Below are 18745 nucleotides of genomic sequence, written 5' to 3'. Positions count from 1 at the left end.
GGTTTCAGGAGATTAAGCTTTCTACCTCACAGGAAAATTCATTAGTGTTTGCACATCAAGCTGTTGTTAAAGACACAACTCCAGTGGGAAGCTGAAAAACAGATACACCATTGCAGTGCTAAATGATGTACAGTGTGATCTTATGCAGGTGTATACTCTTCTAAGTCTATTGACTTCAATGGATTTAAAAGGGAATAACTCTCATCAGAATCGCACTATTAGACATTTATTTACTTCATTTATGCCTTGCCTTTCTCCCCAGTGAGGACACAAACCAGCTTACATCATTCTCCTCTCATCCATTTTATCCTCACAACAATGCTGTGAGGTAGGTTAGACTGAGTATATGTGACTGTGTCCTGCGCCCGTGATGGGGCCCCTGCTGGGACCCCTGTTGCCAACCCACCGTCCCCTGCCCGGCTGTTGGAATCGCCGGCCTCACTCCCGTTCTCCGGGGAGTGGACTAAGTGGGATAGCCACTTTAGCCACAGGGTGGCCCGGCTGCCCACCACTTCCCTAAAACCTGTAGCGCTCTAGGGAGGGAGAGTAGGGAAGCCTCCCGGCTAGCCCTTGGAATGGTGACTTCTCCCGTCCCCTCAGTAGCTGCCTTGAATGCCAGGCCTGCGCTCTCCTTACTCTCGAGAGCAGGCCTCTCTTCCTCCCTCTCTCCTCCTCCCTCCACACACGCTATCCGTTGTTCCCTTCCTTGCCTCTTTCCCTCTCTTCCCTCCTCCACCTTTCCACACACCCCCTCCCTCCGTCTCTCCTTCTCGCCCTTCTCCCCTTCCTTCCTGGTCATGCCTCCTTTTATCCCCTTCCCAATTGTCTGAGGGGTTGAAAACCCCACCCCAGCTCCCCCATGCCTGCTTCCTTCCCCTGTATTCAGCCCAACAGGGCTCAGCTGGTCGAGCTCTCCCGGCTCGCCCCTCCTCCGGTCACGGCAGCTGCGGGACTCCTGAGCGTGCTCGACGGGCCTCTCCCCGCCCCCGCCAGACACGCCGGCCGAGGGGAAAGCGGAGCGCCGGTCGAGCCCGCTGTCAGCCCTGTGACGGGCCTCCCCTTCGGCGCTCCGAGCCGCCGGGACCTCGCTCGCCGGCCACAAGTCTGGGGAGGGGTGGGGGTTTCCCCCATGCTGCCCGCCAGCCGCCGGTCCAGCTGAAAGTCCGGAGAGGGGTGGGGGTTTCCCCCGCTCCCGGACAGACTAGCTCAAGGTCACCCAGCAAGCTTCCATGGCAGAGTGGGGATTCAAATCTGGGTCCCCCAGTTGCTAAACTGACACTGTAATCACACTGGTTCCCCATGATGGAGGGATCCTTTTTCTTATTACAGATTTTTAACATTCTGTAGCAACTATTCCATTACCAGTTTTCTGTGCCATTGCCACTAGGAGTGGTATACAACACAGAGAATGTTGTCTGCCCCCTCTTGTTCCCCACTGGAATTGTTCATATTAACCTGGGATGGGCACTCAAGAGGTTTGAACAAAGCAAAAGAGCCCCGTTCAAAAGACCTCCAACAGAAACCAGAAAGGTGAGAGGAATCCAGCAGTGGCAGTTAGAGTAATGAGTGACCAAAGGCAGAACTAGAAGCAGAGAAGGAGAGAAACGACAGCTGTGGGTGGTGGAGGGAGATAGATAATGCCAGTAAAAGTTAACATTTATTTTATTTGCCTTAGAAGTAATAGAAGAAGAAACGTTGGGAGTTCATTAGCCTGTTCTTGACAATGTCATCTTAAAAACTATGAAATACTGTGAAGAAAATACCATCCACCACCTCTCTGCCTTTTATCTACTTAAAGACTCTGTGAGAACTCTGAACCTTGACACAAGCAAGAGAATTGCCTCTTCTTTCCCAGGCAAGGGTTTCCTGACTATGAAATGATCAACAGATATGGCTTTCTTCCTTCATTGCAGGGTCCACAACAAGGAAAGCTTACATGCAACTATTAAAAGTACAGGAGTTTCAGTCAAAAAAAACATAAATGGTGATCTTTATAATTTCAAGTCAAGAGCAAAGGGAACTTCTAGAATCCAAAGGTAGCCCTCACATAGTTTCCCACAAAGTACTTCTGACATGTTCTTACTTTCCAAAATGAATCAGATATACTAACTTGTTTTCCCTAGTAGAATATCTGTGCAGGTGATAGAGAAAAGTGAATAAGACAAAGCACTCTTCATCATAAACAGTGCAATCCTATCTAAAGTTACTCCCACCTAAACCAACTGAAACCAGTGGCATAGGATTACATTGTAAATCTCCAGATGCACTCTACTTGTTGAATTCCACCCTGTTGTGCAATCTTTATAGGTGTATGAACAATTTTAGGATTTAGTTGGATAACAACTCCATTCAGTTAAAAACTGCTTCATAATTTGAGGATTACATGTTTCATTATCAAGTCAACAACTTTTCTGTTTCAACAAATATCCACAAGCATATTGCCTTACCTTTGCGGAATGCATATGATATGGCTAGGGTCCAGCATATCCATAAGATATTTTTTAACATCTTGACCTACAAATAATGAAAACACAAAATAAATCAAAAGTACTCTAACTTATTAAGGATTATAGTTGTTAATACTTGTTCCAATGACTATATGATTTGTAAAATTATGAGCTATTTCACTGACCTCACTCCAGTTCTTTTGTGTTGGCTCAGCAATTGGGATTCCAGTGCTGACTATACAGTCCCAACTGCGGTTTAGGCATCAATGACACTATCTGATAGTTCCTCTGCCGCCTTACCATGTCTTGATCTTTCAGTTGCCCAAGCACATCATTTCAAACCAAGTCACCAAATTTCTTTGCATTATTTTACTACAAAGTATCTGCCAAAGCAAGTGGTAGTAAAAGTGTTGGAATGATATATAGTTCTATCAGAAGGAAATTATCCCTGGTGTTGATTTGGTTTCTCCTTCTAAAATGCAATTCTGTAGGAGATGCGGGCCATGATCTGAATGTCCCAGGCTAGAGCCAGCGAGCTGTAGTGGTTAAGAGCAGGTGGATTCTAATCTGGAGAACCGGGTTAGATTCCCCACTCCTCCACCTGAGTGGTAGGGGCTTATCTGGTGAACCAGATGTGTTTCCATATTCCTTCATTCCTGCTGGGTGACTTTGGGTTAGTCACAGTTCTTCATAACTCTCTCAGCCCCACTTACCTCACAAGGTGTCTGTTGTGGGGAGAAAAAGGGAAAGGAGCTTGTAAGCCACCTTGAGTCTCCTTACAGGAGAGAAAGATGGGATATAAATCCAAAACTCTTCTTCTTCTAACCGGATCTTGTCAGATTTCAGAAGCTAAACAGGGTTGGCCCTGGTTATCATTTGGATAGGAGACTACAAAGGAATACCAGGTTTGCTATACAGAGGAAGGCAAAGGCAACCCACTTCTGAATGTCTCTTACTTTTAAAACCCTACTGGGCTACCATAACTCAGCTGTAACATGATTACACTTTACACACACACTGGAGAGGTGGGGAGGCAAAATATAAATGATAGAAGGTGAAAAACTATCACTGCAGTATTTTCTCAGTTACTCTATATAACCAGTTGTCTTGCAGTATTGAAAAGTAGCATACATGGCCACTGGATATCATAAGAATGTCTTGAGTCAAGCCCACACTTATTCATGCTGGAGTTGCATTAACCATTGTGAAGTAAATGCAGGTAACTGGGCTGAACTGCAACCTCACTTAGTGTATATGACAGTAGGTTATCTTGATTCTCTTGAATCTCTTTATTCCCTGCAAAATTTCCAGCAATATCTGCAGCCTAAAATGACTGTTTAATGGCTTTTGGAATAGGGTTACCAATCTCCTGATGGAGCCTAAAGAACCCTTTGAATTTCAACTGCTCTCCAAATGTCAATGATCAGTTCCCTGGAGAAAATGGCGGCTTTGGAGTGTGTAATCTGTACACCCTGCTCAAGTCCACCCTCCCAAAGTTCCACACCCAAATCTCAAAGAATTTCTCAGCTATGAGTCTGGCAACCAACCTGTGGAGCATTAAACTATAAACAGATCAGATAGATTAGGGCTAAGCAAAACAATAAGAGCCACACTCTGCTTCATGCTTTTCAGAAACGCATATAGACAATACTTTTATTTCCAGAGATATAGTAAAGCTTCCAATATATTTCATCTTTATGCATTTCACCTTGAGTCTCAGTAAGAAAGGTGGGCTATAAATAAATACATAATTACATGTACCATTTGAAAACTGTGATAACATCCTCACCTGGATAACCTAGGCTAACTCGATCTTGTCAAATCTCAGAATCTTAACAAGGTTGGACCTGGTTAGTCTTAGGTGGGGAGATCACCAAGGAATACCAGGTCACTATGCAGAGGCAGGCAATGACAAACCACCTCTGAGTGTCTCTTGCCTTGAAAACTCTATGGGTTGCCATAAGTTAGTAGTGACTTGACAGCACTAACCACCACCCTTAATGTATGTTTCCTTTAAAATCTCTCAACCCTGACTGACCCAAGGAAAGAGCAAGTGTCCAGTAGCACCTTAAAGACTAACCCGATTTCGGGCAGGGTATGAGCTTTTGTGAGTCAAAGCTCCCATCTTCAGATATCATAAAAGCTCACATCCTGCCAGAAATTATGTTATTCGTTAAGGTGCTTCTGGACTCTTGCTCTTTTCTACTGCCATGGACAGACTAGCACAGTTGCCCATCATGATCCATGAAAGTATGCATAAATTGCAGCCTACAGAACAATCCTTAACATGTTTACTCAGAAGTACATCTTACTGAGTTCTATTTGATTTACTCTCTTCTAAGCATGCTTAGGAAATCAGCCGTCATCTTGAGTTTGCTTGTTTCAACTAAATATCTGAATTATTACACTGCCCGTGGCTGTAGAGAAAAATATATTGAGAGGATTACTGGAAATGAGTTTAGCATAAAGGAATTCTGTTACACATCCAACAAGTCTGTCCTAAACAAAATCATAGGCTATCTGGGATGCATTCCGCCCTGGTAGCCTTTTTTTAAGACTCACAGAGTGGCCTTCTTAAATATAATTGCCTTGAAAATTATAATTGTGTCACACCCTGAATTTAAAGGGGCATGGAATGTTGGTGGGTATATTCAGAAGGTACTGTCCTGATTTATTCTGATACCAGATGCCAAAATAGGAAACTACTGAGCTATCAAACTGATCTACATATATAAAAAGCTAACAGTGACTTTGTTAGTCACACCCTAACGCCGAAACGGCTGGACGGATCGCCCCCAAATTTTCACATGCCGTTCCTCCCTGTTCTGGGCAGGTAATTGGACCTTCAAATTGCCGAAAGTCCACACCTGAGCCAGGTAAAACGTCTTTTTCCTGGCGCACCAGGCCATGAAGCTGGCTGTGTTTAACTGCCTCCCTTAGAATGTTCGTGCAGCCTGTCTGTGGCCTGAAGGCTTAGAATATTCGTGCAGATGGGCAGAGATGAGCAGTGAAAACAGTAAATAGGTAATACTGTTAGGATATACGAGTGGAAGTGAAACACATACACACTTTGCCGTGTGAGATGTCAGGTGGGGTTCCCCTGCCCTCACACGCAGGTAAGTTTCACTCTCTGTGCCTCACCCACTGCTACCACACAATACACATCCAGCTCATCCTCACACACCTCATTCTGCCCTCCCTCACATCCAACCACCACTTACCCACTTCCTCACCCATATTCACCACAGCTCTCTTTTACTAAAAGCGAGCTGGAGTTTGCCTCTTTTCTTCCTAAGAAAATCCACAGGGTGGGGGAGAAGACCAACTACTACTGGCTCTGCTTCTTTTTTGCACATGGCCCTTTAAGAACCCAGAGAGCCAGCCTTCGGATCTGAGGCGCCCTCACCACCCTTTTTTTTGCCTCTGCTGCCTGGACTAGAGGGATAGCCTCCCGCTTTGCTCCAGTTCTTGCCTTTACCCAAGCCAGGACTGTGCATGTCAACTCCAGCTCCTCATGGGACAGAAGCGGGATTCGCACTCTGGACAGTTCCGTTGTGGAATGGAAAGGGTTACATTATACTAAAAAAACAAGACACCACCATATAACAATGTGAATTGAAAAGGGAAAGAGGGATTCCATTTGACCACCCCAAAAGGCTATGCTGCGGATCATTGGACCTGCATGGACATCTGTGTGGGTTGCGGACTGTGATGAGAAGGACAATTGCCACAGCAACGCGTGGCTGGGCCCCACTAGTCTTAAAATAAGCAGAGATACATATTGCTGCAATGAACAACCACGTACAAAACAAGGTTTATAGATGTCAAAACAGTTGTGACTTTAAGCTCTGCTAAAACATTAACTATATCCAAAAGTTCTAACAATAAACCAAACCTGAAGAATTGTTTATAAACCAATTACAGTGTGCTTTTTTATATACCATTCACCCTTATTGGAGGGTTTGAATACCCCTGGCCATTCAACTGTCAGTATTTCTTTACCACCTCTTTCCATTAAGTGTCAGCTGCTGAATGTCTGAAATGCTGGTTTCTGGATAAGGCTCCAGGAAACCCCAACTCTTTCATTTGGAAGCAGCAAGCTCAGGCTAGCCAAGTTCTTCTCTCTGGCAGAACTTCTTTGCTGACCATAGTTGCATGACAAGCAGTCATGCATCATGTGAAACTACCTCCAAATTATGGCTCATGGTACTGGATACAGCTAAGTATTGACCAAGTTCCTCTCAACAGCTGGAACAAGCAGGGGAAATGTGCCAATCATGGCTAGCAGGAACTTAGGCAGAGCTGACTACTTAACTAGTTGCTTACCAGACAGCCTGTGGGAAACAAGAAAAGTTATTAAGAAACTCTTATCCAACAGTGGTGTCCAGGAAAGCTGATCCCATTCCTGATAAAGACTCAGGGAGGGAGAGATCCAGCATGGCTTTTATAGCCAGCCAAAGTTTAGATGGGTTTGCTTAGGGTTCCCAGCTATTGGAAGGCAGTAACTGTACAACTTTTCCTTCTGACTTTGCTTTTTTCTTTGGCTGATATCTCTCCTACCACTGCCAATTTTGTTGGATTCAGTTCTGCACAACATCATCCTTGTTTTGAAATCCAGACAATAACAACAAGAACTGATATCACATATGGTGTAAAAGAAGTCCCATACCAAATCATGCTCTAAAATCAGGCTGCTTTTTGTTGTTTATCTAGAACAAGTTTGGAGAGGCAGGAAGAAAAGGGCAAGGAAAATAATATGAAACAAGCTTCTTACCCGCAAGGACTTATGAAGGGCATCTCATCCCCCACCCCACCCCCCGCCCACCCCATATTTCCCTCTTTCCCTTCCCTTCCTCTATTCTCCCCCTTTCTTTTGCTTCCTTTTTGCTATCCCACTCAACAGCCAACTTACTTTATCTGCACCCCCTTCCCCTGCCGCCACCTTCTTTCTTCACTCATCATGGCAGCCTCTGTCTGAGAAATCAATGGCTGAGTTGTGTACTGCTGGCCACCAGGCCCAGTGGTATGGTTGGGAATCTGCAAGGGCTTTCCTCTTTATTAACCTTCCCACACTACTTCCTTTTCTTGGCAGCTCCCATAGCCTCACCTTACCTTTCTTCCTTCTCTCCTTCTCACACAACACCCAACCTACTCTTCATCTGCCCCCTATATTTGGCTATCTTTAATGTTTATTTACTTCATTTACACCCTGCCTTCTTCCACAATGGGACACAAAACTGCTTACATCATTCTCCTCTCCCCCATTTCATCCCCCTAACAACCCTTTAAAGTATCAGAGAATGTGTGACTAGCCCAAAGTCAACCAACGAGCTTCCATAGCAAAGGGGGGATTTGAACCTGGGTCTCCCAGATCCTAATCTGAACCTCGAACCACCCTGTGTGAGTCATGTGTGGTATTAACTTGACACAAGTTGCTTGCAGGCCTGACCCCGATGAGTCAAGGTCAAGGCCCTTGCCTCTCCCCCCGTCTTTTGCTAACAGAAACCAAGCTAGGATTTAATGTCACCCTATGAACTTTAGTAGGGAATTATCTGGTAGTTAGAATACATCTTAGAGAAATATTTAAAGTCACCATGAGTAAGTGTTCAAGAGAAAAAAGTGACATTTTTAAGAAGCTAGAATTATTTAAAATAATTGAAGTAATTAATTAATTTCAGTTCAAACAATCTTAGATCAGCATAACTGGTGGATTTTATACAACTCCACAATTAATGCAGGTCTAGATAATACGCCAAGTTGTTCTTGCCTGGGCCACATTTGAATTAAAATAATTTAAATACAACTTTTCTTAGGTTGTACCTAAATCAAGCAGATATTATGTGTTTTAGCATGACATTTTTCTATTGCTAGCTTTTGACAAGATAAGACTATAAAACAAATATGCCTTATACTTTAATATTGTCCGCTCTTTGTTTCATTATATGTTGTATTTGATGAGGGTTTTAATTAGTTATTTTGTCTACCTCATCTTTTAATACTGTATTAATTCTGTATATGTTATAAATCATCCAGGTTTCTTTGTTTGATGGCCACTTTCTGGAATACAATGCACTGATTCTCTCTTTATGACATGTATACTGAAAGCTCTACATCAGACCTTTGTTGAAAATGGTAAACAGTAGAGTAAAGGAAAGATAGAGACTGAAGCATCTATTTATGTAATTCCCAACTGTGCCCCCTATCTGCAGATACTTAAATCCACAGACAGAAGGTACACTTACCCCAAACAGAGGCGGCTTCAAACTTGGGGTACTCCTCCCAAAATAAAAAGTGTTCTTGGCACATGCATAGAGAATACACATACCCTTACCCCAGCACAGCATGCCAGTGTTTTTTTTAATCAGACATGCATCTCCCCATGTTATTGTCATTTGTTGTGACTCCTGTCTTCTCACTATGTGACCAAAGTGTGACAGCCTCATTAACCATCTCTTTTCTATCCTGCACTTGGGTGTACATGGCTCCATCTCCTGCATGTGGCAGACATTTTGTGATTGTGCCCATCATTGAGCATCCCTGCTCTACACTGTCAGAAAAAAGTACAGAAAAGTTCAGAAAATCCTGTTATTCAGAGAATTACTTCATGAACACTATGGACTGCTTGTAAAAAAAGTAGTAATGTTGGCTGTTGTTTGAGAGACCCAATCTGCAAAAACTCTAGACTAAGATGTCTACCTGCTGTTTTCAATTTGATTAAACGTGAAGTGGAAACTACATTGAAAATTAAATATGAAGTGTTTCCCTTCTCTTCTGTGGCAGCCACTGAAGATTAAATTACTCGAGAATTATAATTACAGCCACACCAAGTGGTGAAACAATACATTGTATTGGAGACTGCAAGCAAATGTTTGCCTACAGACAATCTGACAAGCTCCTATTCGAGCGGGAAAAGACATGCCAGAATGACAGCCAAAAGGGCTTAATAAATCACATTTTTAAATACACAGCCTCTCCTTCTCCATCTTCCTAAGGGTATGTTTCTAAATTATAAGTTCTGTCTTGAAGGAAGCCAAAGCATTAAGAAAACATCCCTGTAAAATACTTTTTTTTAAAAGGCCACAGTGTCTACTCTAAAACTTTCTGTTGTAGTTTTTTTTAAGTAGTTTTTAAAAAACAGTATTATTTCTAGCCTGCTGGATAAGAATACGGTGAATAAGTTTCAACAACACACAGTATCTCAAAGAATCTATCATCTAGGAATGGCCATGGTCATCCTGAACAAATGAGGCTATAGAAGCACAGTGGCCCTTTCTAAATCTAAAACATTTGGAAAACATTTTAATACCCCCCCCCTTTTATCATGATGTACGTCCACACTCACCCCCTCAAAATTATTCCTGACCGCCATTATGTGTGTTTTCCCCTTTTTAAAAGTTAGCTGATGAATTGATGCTTCCATGCTTCACAGTTTCATGCTGCTATTCTCAAAACCTTATACAATTGATTTCTCGATGATTACCACCACCCCCTAACAAAGAAATTCACAGAAATGCTCAAAAAACAAGCAAGAGGAAATGGAGTGAGCTCAGAAAATTTGTTTGTTTGTTTATTTGTTCCATTTAAACCCCGCTCTACACCAAAGTCCCAGGGAGGCTTACATAATGGGTTAAAAGCCCCGTTAAAACATTGCAATCCTAAAAACATAAAAACCACCATAAAAACATCATTTAAAACAGTAAATAAAAACATCCATTGAAAATCCCCCCCTCCCACCCACCCCTACTCACCCTTCAGCTGGCATCAATACAGGAGACCCTGGGGGTCACACATTGAAAGCCTGAGTAAAGAGGAAGGTTTTAACCATGCGCCAAAATCCATAAAGCCTGGCGAATTTCTGAATGGAGTGTTCCACAGCTTGGGGCCTGCCTCAGAAAAAGCCATCCTGTGTGCCCCTTCTTGTCATACCTTGGCAGCAGAAGGGATCACCAGGAGGCCCTCCCCACTTGACCTCAGTGCACGGGCCAGCTCTTATGGGTGTAGGTGCCATTTAAGGCTTTAAATATGATTGTCAATACCTTGAATTGAGCGCGATAGTGAATAGGGAGCCAGTTCCAGAATGCTCTGCAAAATCCGAAGCCCCTGGCAATTCTCTCAACAAGCTGGAAGAAAACTGGCCTGTCCAGCTCTCTGAAGTCATCAATTAGATTGGCCCCTCCCGCAAACATCCTCTTCATTCTTGCATAAATCCAGCCCTCTGGTATACTGGAGAGCTATGACTGATGAAGTGAGAGCTAAAATGACTACAGTGAGTTTGGCAGCAAACTCATGACCAAGTAGCCAGAGCATCTTATAGGACTTTTATGAAATCCTATGAGGTGGCAGTGAAGGCCTCAAAAATATCTTTCTGGTCTCAACCTTTTTTGGCCCAGCCTGGTGGAACTCTCTACCAGCTGAAACCAGAGCCCTGCAGGACTTGCTTCAGTTCTGCAGGGTCTGCAAGATGGATATGTTCCACTGGGCTTTTGGTTGAGGCTTTGGTTTTTCCAACTTGCTGGTTTCCTGATCTGTTCCCCTCCTCCCACATTTGATGTAAATTAAATTTATAATTGTGGTAGGGTAGGTTATGCAGTTCACATTAGGGTCCTTTTGTCAGTATCCTACTAGTTGGTTTAAATTGTTAGTCGCCATCTTTGATTACACTGATAATGTTTTAATATTTGTTTACTATTGTTGTTTTAATTGCATATTGAACTGTTTCAGATAAGTGTTTCAGATATCCATCAGACCACGGCCACACAGCCCGGAAAACCTACCACAACCTGTTTCAGATATTGTTTTAACTATGTATGTTAGCCGCTCTGAGCCCGGACATAGGCTGGAAAAGGGCAGGGTAGTAAGCGTAATGAATGAATGAATGAATGAATGAATGAATGAATGAATGAATGAATGAATGAATGAATGAATGAATGAATGAATGAATGAATGAATGAATGAATGAATGAATGAATGAATGAATGAATGAATCACAGGGGTGTCGGGTGGATAAAATATAGTAGAGAACAATGGAAGTCACTTCGAGTCTTCTTTGGAGAGAAAGGTGACGAACAAATGAAATAAATAAATAAATAAACAAACAAATAAATAAATAAATGTAAATGATGCTCTGAATATGGAGATTCCATTTGTCAGCCGTGACCAATAGCTGTTAACAGACCTGTTCTCCACTAATTTGTCTTCCTCCCTTCCCCCAGAAAGTCAGTTAAACCAGCAGCCAGCATACATCATGAAGCAGTGAACTCCACAAAGTAATTGGGTTTTGTGTATGTGAAGAAATGCTTACTTTTTTCATGCCATACCTACCATACCTACAGCCACTGGGAAGTAGGTATTATGCAAGCAAGAGCAAAAAGTTCTTGTTCTCCACCTTGTGGCTCAGTGGCTGCCCTTCTGCTTGCATGCAGAAGATCCCAGATTCAATTCCCAGCTTTTCCAATTAAAAGGATCAGGTAGGAGGTGATGTGAAAATACCTCTGCCTGAAACCCGGGAGAGCGGCCACCTGCCTGAATAGACAATACTGACTTTGACACACCAATGATCTGACGCAGTAAGAGGCAGCTTCATGTGTTTTCATTTGTACTCACCTTCTGCTAACCTTGTTTAATCTTATGAAAATTCTACTATGTCTCTTTCCCCCTTAATCATTGTTGTTCTAATGAGAAATCTTCACATTGTAGGAAAATGCTTCAGCATCTCTATTGTTTGGGTTACTCTTTGCTTCACCTTCTGTGACTACATGATATCTGCAAATCTATTCAGAAATAACATTTGATTTTAAATTTATACCTGTCTTGTGAGGGAGAAAGTGTAGAAACAATCTCTGTTCCCCACACTAATTCTTCTAAAAATGACTTAATTTGTTTAAGAAAAGGCCTGATCCCTAAAAGGTGATAAGACTGTTGTTGGCAAAGCCTTCCCTGGATCCATACAAATCAGGGTATTATAACCCCGGATCCAGTTTCTACTTTCTAGCCTACACTTTAGCAGGCTGCAGACAATATCATCAGAGTTCACACAGATTATAACTATTAGCCTATTTCAGCCCAGCTTTTGCCTGGGGTTGAGAGTTCAGACTGCCCATGCCATCTTGATCATCTACCTAGAAAGAGAGAGGGAATTTGAGCCTTAGTACTCTATGATGTGTCAGGTCTTTAATGTTCTTGGAATTCCTGGAGGCTTAAGATAAAGCTGACACTGATATGCTTGTGTCTTGACTGGATGGGGTAGAAGTCTGTGGAACGTGTTGCTAGAACCTCAGAGCCCAGCTAGAAGTAATAGCCACCACAGGGCCACCCCATGGTCACTGACTCCACTTTAGAGGATAATTTGGCCATTAAAAATCCTACAAGGGACTAATCCTGATTTGGCCTGCTACGCAGTGGGACCAGGCAATCCTGGCTCCCCTCCCCATGCCTTTTCAAGAGCTGAAACAGCCCCCATGAACTTTTTGGCACTTGACCAGGTACAGAGGAAAGCAGGATCATCAATCCTGCTTTCCTGTCGATCCAATCCTCAAATCCCAAATCTCTCAAATAATTTTAAATTTTTTAATTCTTCTCTAAAATGGCATCAATGTCTATGCATCAGACCCATGCCGGCATAATGTCTAGTTTGGACCCCAAAAAATGATTCCAGAAAGTGATGCTGAGGGACTGTTGTTCCCTATTGGGAACGCTGTTATGAAGTCCCATTGGCACAAATTCTGTCCTATGAGAAACTGCTGAGAGGTCATCTGAAATTTCTGAATGGGTTGCCATCAACCCAACTCTATTTCTCTTTTCCACCTGATTCTGATATGGCAGGATCATCCTTAAATGCTCTTGAAAAAAAGATATCAGTGGTCTAGGTCATAGGTAAAGGACTGCTTGCACTCACATGAGCTTTCTTTTTCCTGTGTGCCCCTACCTGAAGAAGGTTGCCAACTGACCAGTTTTCACTAGTATGTCCATTTTCACCTCTTCTGTCCAAATGCCAGATGAGGCTTTTCTCCCTTTTCTTCCAATTATCGGGGTTACAGCAGTGGCGTAGCTACAAGGGGACAGGGTTGTGCGTGTTGCACTGGGTGTGTGCCTGGGGAGGGAAAGAAAATTGCCCCCAACCACCTTCCCCCTCACCAGGTCTGGCCTGGCCTGGCCCCACCAGCCTGGCCCATTTTCTGCCGGCAAAAAGCTGTTTCTGCAGGTGGAAAAAGTAAGTGGGGAGAGAGGGGGCAGGGTTACGAGGGTGGGAGCAGGGGGTGGAAACATGGAGTGCGCCCTGAGCGCACTCTCCTGTCCAGCTATGCCTCTGGTTTACAGTCAGCATCTGCAAATATTTTCCCCTGGTGCTGGCTCAGTCTTTGCACTTTCCTTCCCTTTGCATCCCTAGTTGACTTGAATACTTGAAAGGAAGTATGAATGACCAAGCCAGCTATAGGGAGTAAAGCCTTCTAAAAGTGCACTTGCTGCACCCTCCCTTCTTGTTCCTCTCACTATTTGAACAATTGGAAACATGTTGAGTGAGATCAAGGGGTTTGAGTTGTTTTGAGCATTCATTAAGGAAACATGTGGGAAGGTGCATGGGCAGGCTTTTAAAAGCCTTCATCACTGTTTGGCTCTTCTCATCCCTGTCTCTTCCCTTCCTCTCAGCTGAGTTTTCTCTTTCCTGCCCCTCCATTCAACATCACATAGGCAGTTTCCGCACGGCCTCCATTCGCCCCCACGCCGCCAAGAGTTCTGGCGGCGTGGGGGCGGAAGCCCGTTCGCCAAGCAGAGGTCATTAGGATCGGCAGGCGGGTTCAAGATCGGAGTCAAGTTTTTTTTTTTTTTTCTTTGTCTTTTCACTCACGATACGTCCTCGTTGTCAGCCTGCTGGAGCGCCGAAGCCCTAGCCCACGCTGCCCTCAGTTCTCTCTGACCCCTGGGAGGTTTGAGGGACACTGTGGGCGTGGGCTGCGACGCTTCAGCAGACGCACGACGCAGGGACATCGGAGTGGGCGCAGAAGGGAGATTAGCGCCTCCCCGTGCAGCTGGGTTCGCACTCCCCGCTGGAAGATCGCTTCCTCCCCAACAACAACCCCAAAGGGTTGTTGTTAGCAGCCAGGGCGGCCTGAGGCCTCCCTGGGAGGAGGGAAGCGGAGCCTGGCCTGCTCTGCAGCAGCGGCGCCAGTGACCCGGCGGCCTGGGCGCGGCAAGTGATTAGCTCCCCCAGGCTGCTGGCACGGGTCGCGGCGGAAACGGCCATACACTGTCCTTTGTCAAACGTGGTTGTTATGAGCTGGCAATCCTAGCTAGGAAATGCCTGTTAATTTTGGCATTTCTGTTTGGTTTTTGTAATTTCCCCTTCCTCCTGTTGGGTACTTTCCCATTCCTTCTGGTTATATATTTTTCCTATAAATTTCTTGTGTTTCGGTATTGTAGTTACTCCATTGTGTTGAAAGTAGACTGCAAAAATTTTAAAAATGCAGAATATAAAATATTCTCTGTCTGGCAGCTTGCTCAAAGTACTAAAAGTACTTGCTAATTCCATCTGAATGTTTCAATACCAGTCTCTGTGAGAGGGTAGAGTATATAGATGAAGTATATAAGTAAATAGGTATCTATGTAAGTAGATGACATATGAAATTCTGCCAAGGACATGAAACATATCTGTGCTGTAACATCAATACAGATGCGCATTACATTAAAAAAGCACCATTAATTAGTTCTTGCAATAGAAATAAACAATCATGGGAACCTGAAGGTCTTGCAGGGGCATCTTATCCCCACCCCCTAATTTTCTTTTTCCCTTTCATGAAAGCCCTCATAGCTCTCCCTTTTTTCTGCTTCCTTCTCTCCTTTGTATCTACCAACAAAACTACTTATATGTGCCCTCCTGTATTCTACTTTCCTTCCTTCCTTCCTTCCTTCCTTCCTTCCTTCCTTCCTTCCTTCCTTCCTCAAGGCAGCCTCCATCTGAGAAAAATATAGCCCACTTTTGTGGTACTTGCCTCTGGGCTGGGACCAATTCCTTGGAGCAGAACACACAAAGACTTGTGGAGGGCAACTCAATATCCCATGTCCCTCTCCCCACACTACTTCCCTTCTCCCTCTTTCTCGGATTCCCTATACTGATATATTTCCAACTTGCTTTCACTCTACCCACTCAACAACCAACCTACCTTTTATTTGCTCCCCATCTTATGCTATATTATGTATTTATTTATTTTATTTATATAATAAGAACCCAAATTAGCTTAGATCACTCTCCTCTCTTTCATTTTATCCTCAGAACAACCCAATGTGCTACATTACACTGAGCATGAATAAGTGGTTCAAGGAGCGCCCAGAGCAAAGTGAGATTTTGAACCTGGGTATCCCATATCCTAGTCTGAAACTCATCACACTGTCTTTCATGAGGAGTCTGCTGTTGAATAGTAGTAAGCAGCCAGTCCTGGGTGACTCATATAAGATATGTGAAATCAAGTTGCCAGTGGTTTCTGCCGGGGCCCATGAGTCCTCCCTCAAGGTTAAAGCAGCTCTGCAAAGGTCCCTCCCCATCCTTTGACTGAAAGAAACCAAGGTTTGAAGGCTCACAATACTGTTATGGTTGCACAGCAATGATCACTAGGAAGACATGCATTTCTTAAAGCTACAGTCACTGCTCCTATTATTTGAGGGGTTAATCCCCGATGCTTTGTCTTTAAATAAAAACACTCAGATTTTTCTTCAAAATCCAGGTTGTTTCCAAATTTGTAGAAAGGGCAGTCTTGTCCATTTATGGATCCAATCTCTTGGTTTAAGTATCTATAGATCTGGCCAGAATCGCTGATATGAAAAGATCAAAACAAATTAGAAGTTAATGAAAAATCTCATTCTTTTTTCCACTGCTTTACTTCAGGGATGCTTTGGGTAGAGCACTGTATAGGTTCAAAGAAAGGTTAAAAGGAGGGAGGAAGGATGACAGCGCTGTGTAATTGACAGACTGGAAAGCATTCCAATTTCAGCAAAGAAACATTGGAAGATTTGATGGGAAACCAGTGGTAAGAGCACCAAATGTGTATCTTTTTAATATGTCTACTAAAATGAATTTTGTCTTTTGAAACACAACAGGTTTGATGCATTGGGGAACTATTAGGAAAAGACAATGATTCATGTTGTTTTGATGTAAAATACTAACATTATGGAAAACAGAAGCTGGGTCTCTCAGTAAAATCCATGAGCTACGCAAATGAAAAAGAACTAAAGAAAAACTGAAAGAATGAAGAATATGTATGAAAAATGAAATGAATGGGTGTTCAAAATGAATATAAAAACAAGTTTTCCCATGCACTCACCTAAACATCAGTTAAAAATAAAACGGCCAAACACCGTATCCAGACAAAACATAACTGAAACTGGTTGAAAAGACGGATGTCTTGAATGACATTGTAGTCCCCACTGTGAGGCTTAGTTGACCTTCACTAATTCAGTTAAGAGACTAGTCATTATTGCAGACCCAGTGTTACTGCTGGAGAAGCAGATTAGTACAGTTGCATAAAATACTTTTTACCATTATCATTTAGCCCAAAGATGAGTCCTTACCTTGACTCAACCTATTAGTCACATGGATCCATGCCAATGCATCCTCATGAGACTACTATAATGCACTCTACATTTATCTGCCCTTAAAATCAGATGCCATAGCTCAGTTATTATCAAGAAGTCGAGACAGCCATTGTAGTGTAGCGGTTAAAAGTGGCAGACTTTAATCTGGAGAACTGGGCTTGATTCCCCACTCTTCCGTATGAAGTCGGGGGGGGGGGTTACCGTGGGCCAGTCGCAGTTATCTCAGAATTCTCAGCCTACTCAGAGACTGGCAATGGCAAACCACCTCTGAACATCTCTTGCTTTGAAAGTTTGAGAATGGCAGGAATTTCCAGGTCTCCAGATGCTGACTATACTTCTTATCAGCTCCAGTACAATTGGCCATGCTGGAAGGGGCTGATGGGAATTGTAGTCCATAACATCTTGAGGCTAAAGGTTCACACTGGCCTAGTAGTTGCAGGAAAATTTTACCTGCTGGATATAATTTATCAGTTTTCCAGCATGGCCAATTGGCCATGCTGGAAGGGGCTGATGGGAATTGTAGTCCATAACATCTGGAGTGCCAAAGGTTCGCCACCACTAGGGTCTCCATAAGTCAACTGTGACTTGACACACACACAGGCAAAGTATGCAAATTACACATCTTATTTATTTATTTATTGTATGGCTTGCACTTCTCACACACAAGTGTTTAAAAAGCATTTACACAACAAAACCAATTCCTAAAAAAAACCACTACACGATATTAGACAAATTCAGTAAAATACAATAACTAAGAACATATCACAGACAGCATTGCCAGGCATGATATATAAAACAGGACAGAGAAGGATAGGTTTTACAGTCTCACATCTAGATTATTCATCCACTTGATCAGTTTTGTTGGTAAAAATGGGTAAAAATGTCAGCTGTTCCAATCTGAGTTTCCTCTGTTGAGGCCTCCACGCTGTGAAATAGCTTGCTTGATGATACCTCAACACTAGTATCATTGCACAAAATGTGAAAAACAAAAATGTTCAAGAGGGCCTTTTTTAAAGGGATTGGAACTGCAGTATAATGGGACAGCTCAGGAGGATGCTCTTATCAAGGGAGTTGTTGTCTGTTCCATTGTTTATTGTAAATTATCTTGTCTTTGCTGTCTTGACTTCTACTTTTGCAGTCCATTTTTGCATTGTTTATGATTTGTCACAAGTGCATATTTTCATCTACATTGTCTTCTGATTTTGTAATCCTATTCCTATCGTATTATTCATTTGTTTGTTGGATGTTTTGTACAGGCTCCCCGATGGCATTTTTAAAATTCACCTTGGGTCTCAGCAAAAAAATAATAAAGTAAATAACTACCCCTAGAAAACACTAGATGGTTTTCATGAGGAACAGTCTTTTACTACTTAATCTCCCACTGTATCTGATGCCATAAGCTTTTTTTTCATCTCAGTGTATTGCACATGGTGGCCAATATGCATAAAATATCCTGAAGTGTCTACTCAAGCAGGGGAACACTTATCCTGATTGTCAGCATGGAAATGGTAATGGCAACCTCCCGTATACGGTTGAACAGCCAGCCAGTGTGGGACACATTAGAACGTCTGCCTTCTTAGCTACACCACAATTCAAAGAACTAATTCAGCATCAAGAAGGTTCAAGATGAACAGATCTGAATCAGGAGCACCTTTGGCAGCAATGAAAAATGTTTACAAGAACTGGTTTTTCCAGCCTTTGGATTGGTGCATTGC

The 18745-nt window shown here is 43.0% G+C and overlaps 1 protein-coding gene across 7 annotated transcripts in view; it reads right to left on the bottom strand.

The window, feature by feature from the left end:
- VCAN (versican) overlaps window positions 1-18745 on the bottom strand; it is a 152578-nt gene that overhangs the window by 120426 nt on the left and 13407 nt on the right. For all 7 annotated transcript variants that reach the window (XR_007245089.1, XR_007245090.1, XM_048503758.1 and 4 more), the window contains exon 2: window positions 2448-2514. Coding sequence is in view for 5 of the 7 variants with exons in the window: in XM_048503757.1 (XP_048359714.1) it covers window positions 2448-2514 (67 nt within the window). In the remaining 2 variants the exon portion in view is untranslated. The remainder of the gene's footprint in view (window positions 1-2447; window positions 2515-18745) is intronic.

The sequence above is a fragment of the Sphaerodactylus townsendi genome, linkage group LG07, assembly GCF_021028975.2.
Source record: "Sphaerodactylus townsendi isolate TG3544 linkage group LG07, MPM_Stown_v2.3, whole genome shotgun sequence".
NCBI lineage: Eukaryota > Metazoa > Chordata > Lepidosauria > Squamata > Sphaerodactylidae > Sphaerodactylus > Sphaerodactylus townsendi.
The sequence above is the reverse complement of the archived record's forward strand: the minus strand, read 5'-3'. Positions and strand labels throughout refer to the sequence as shown.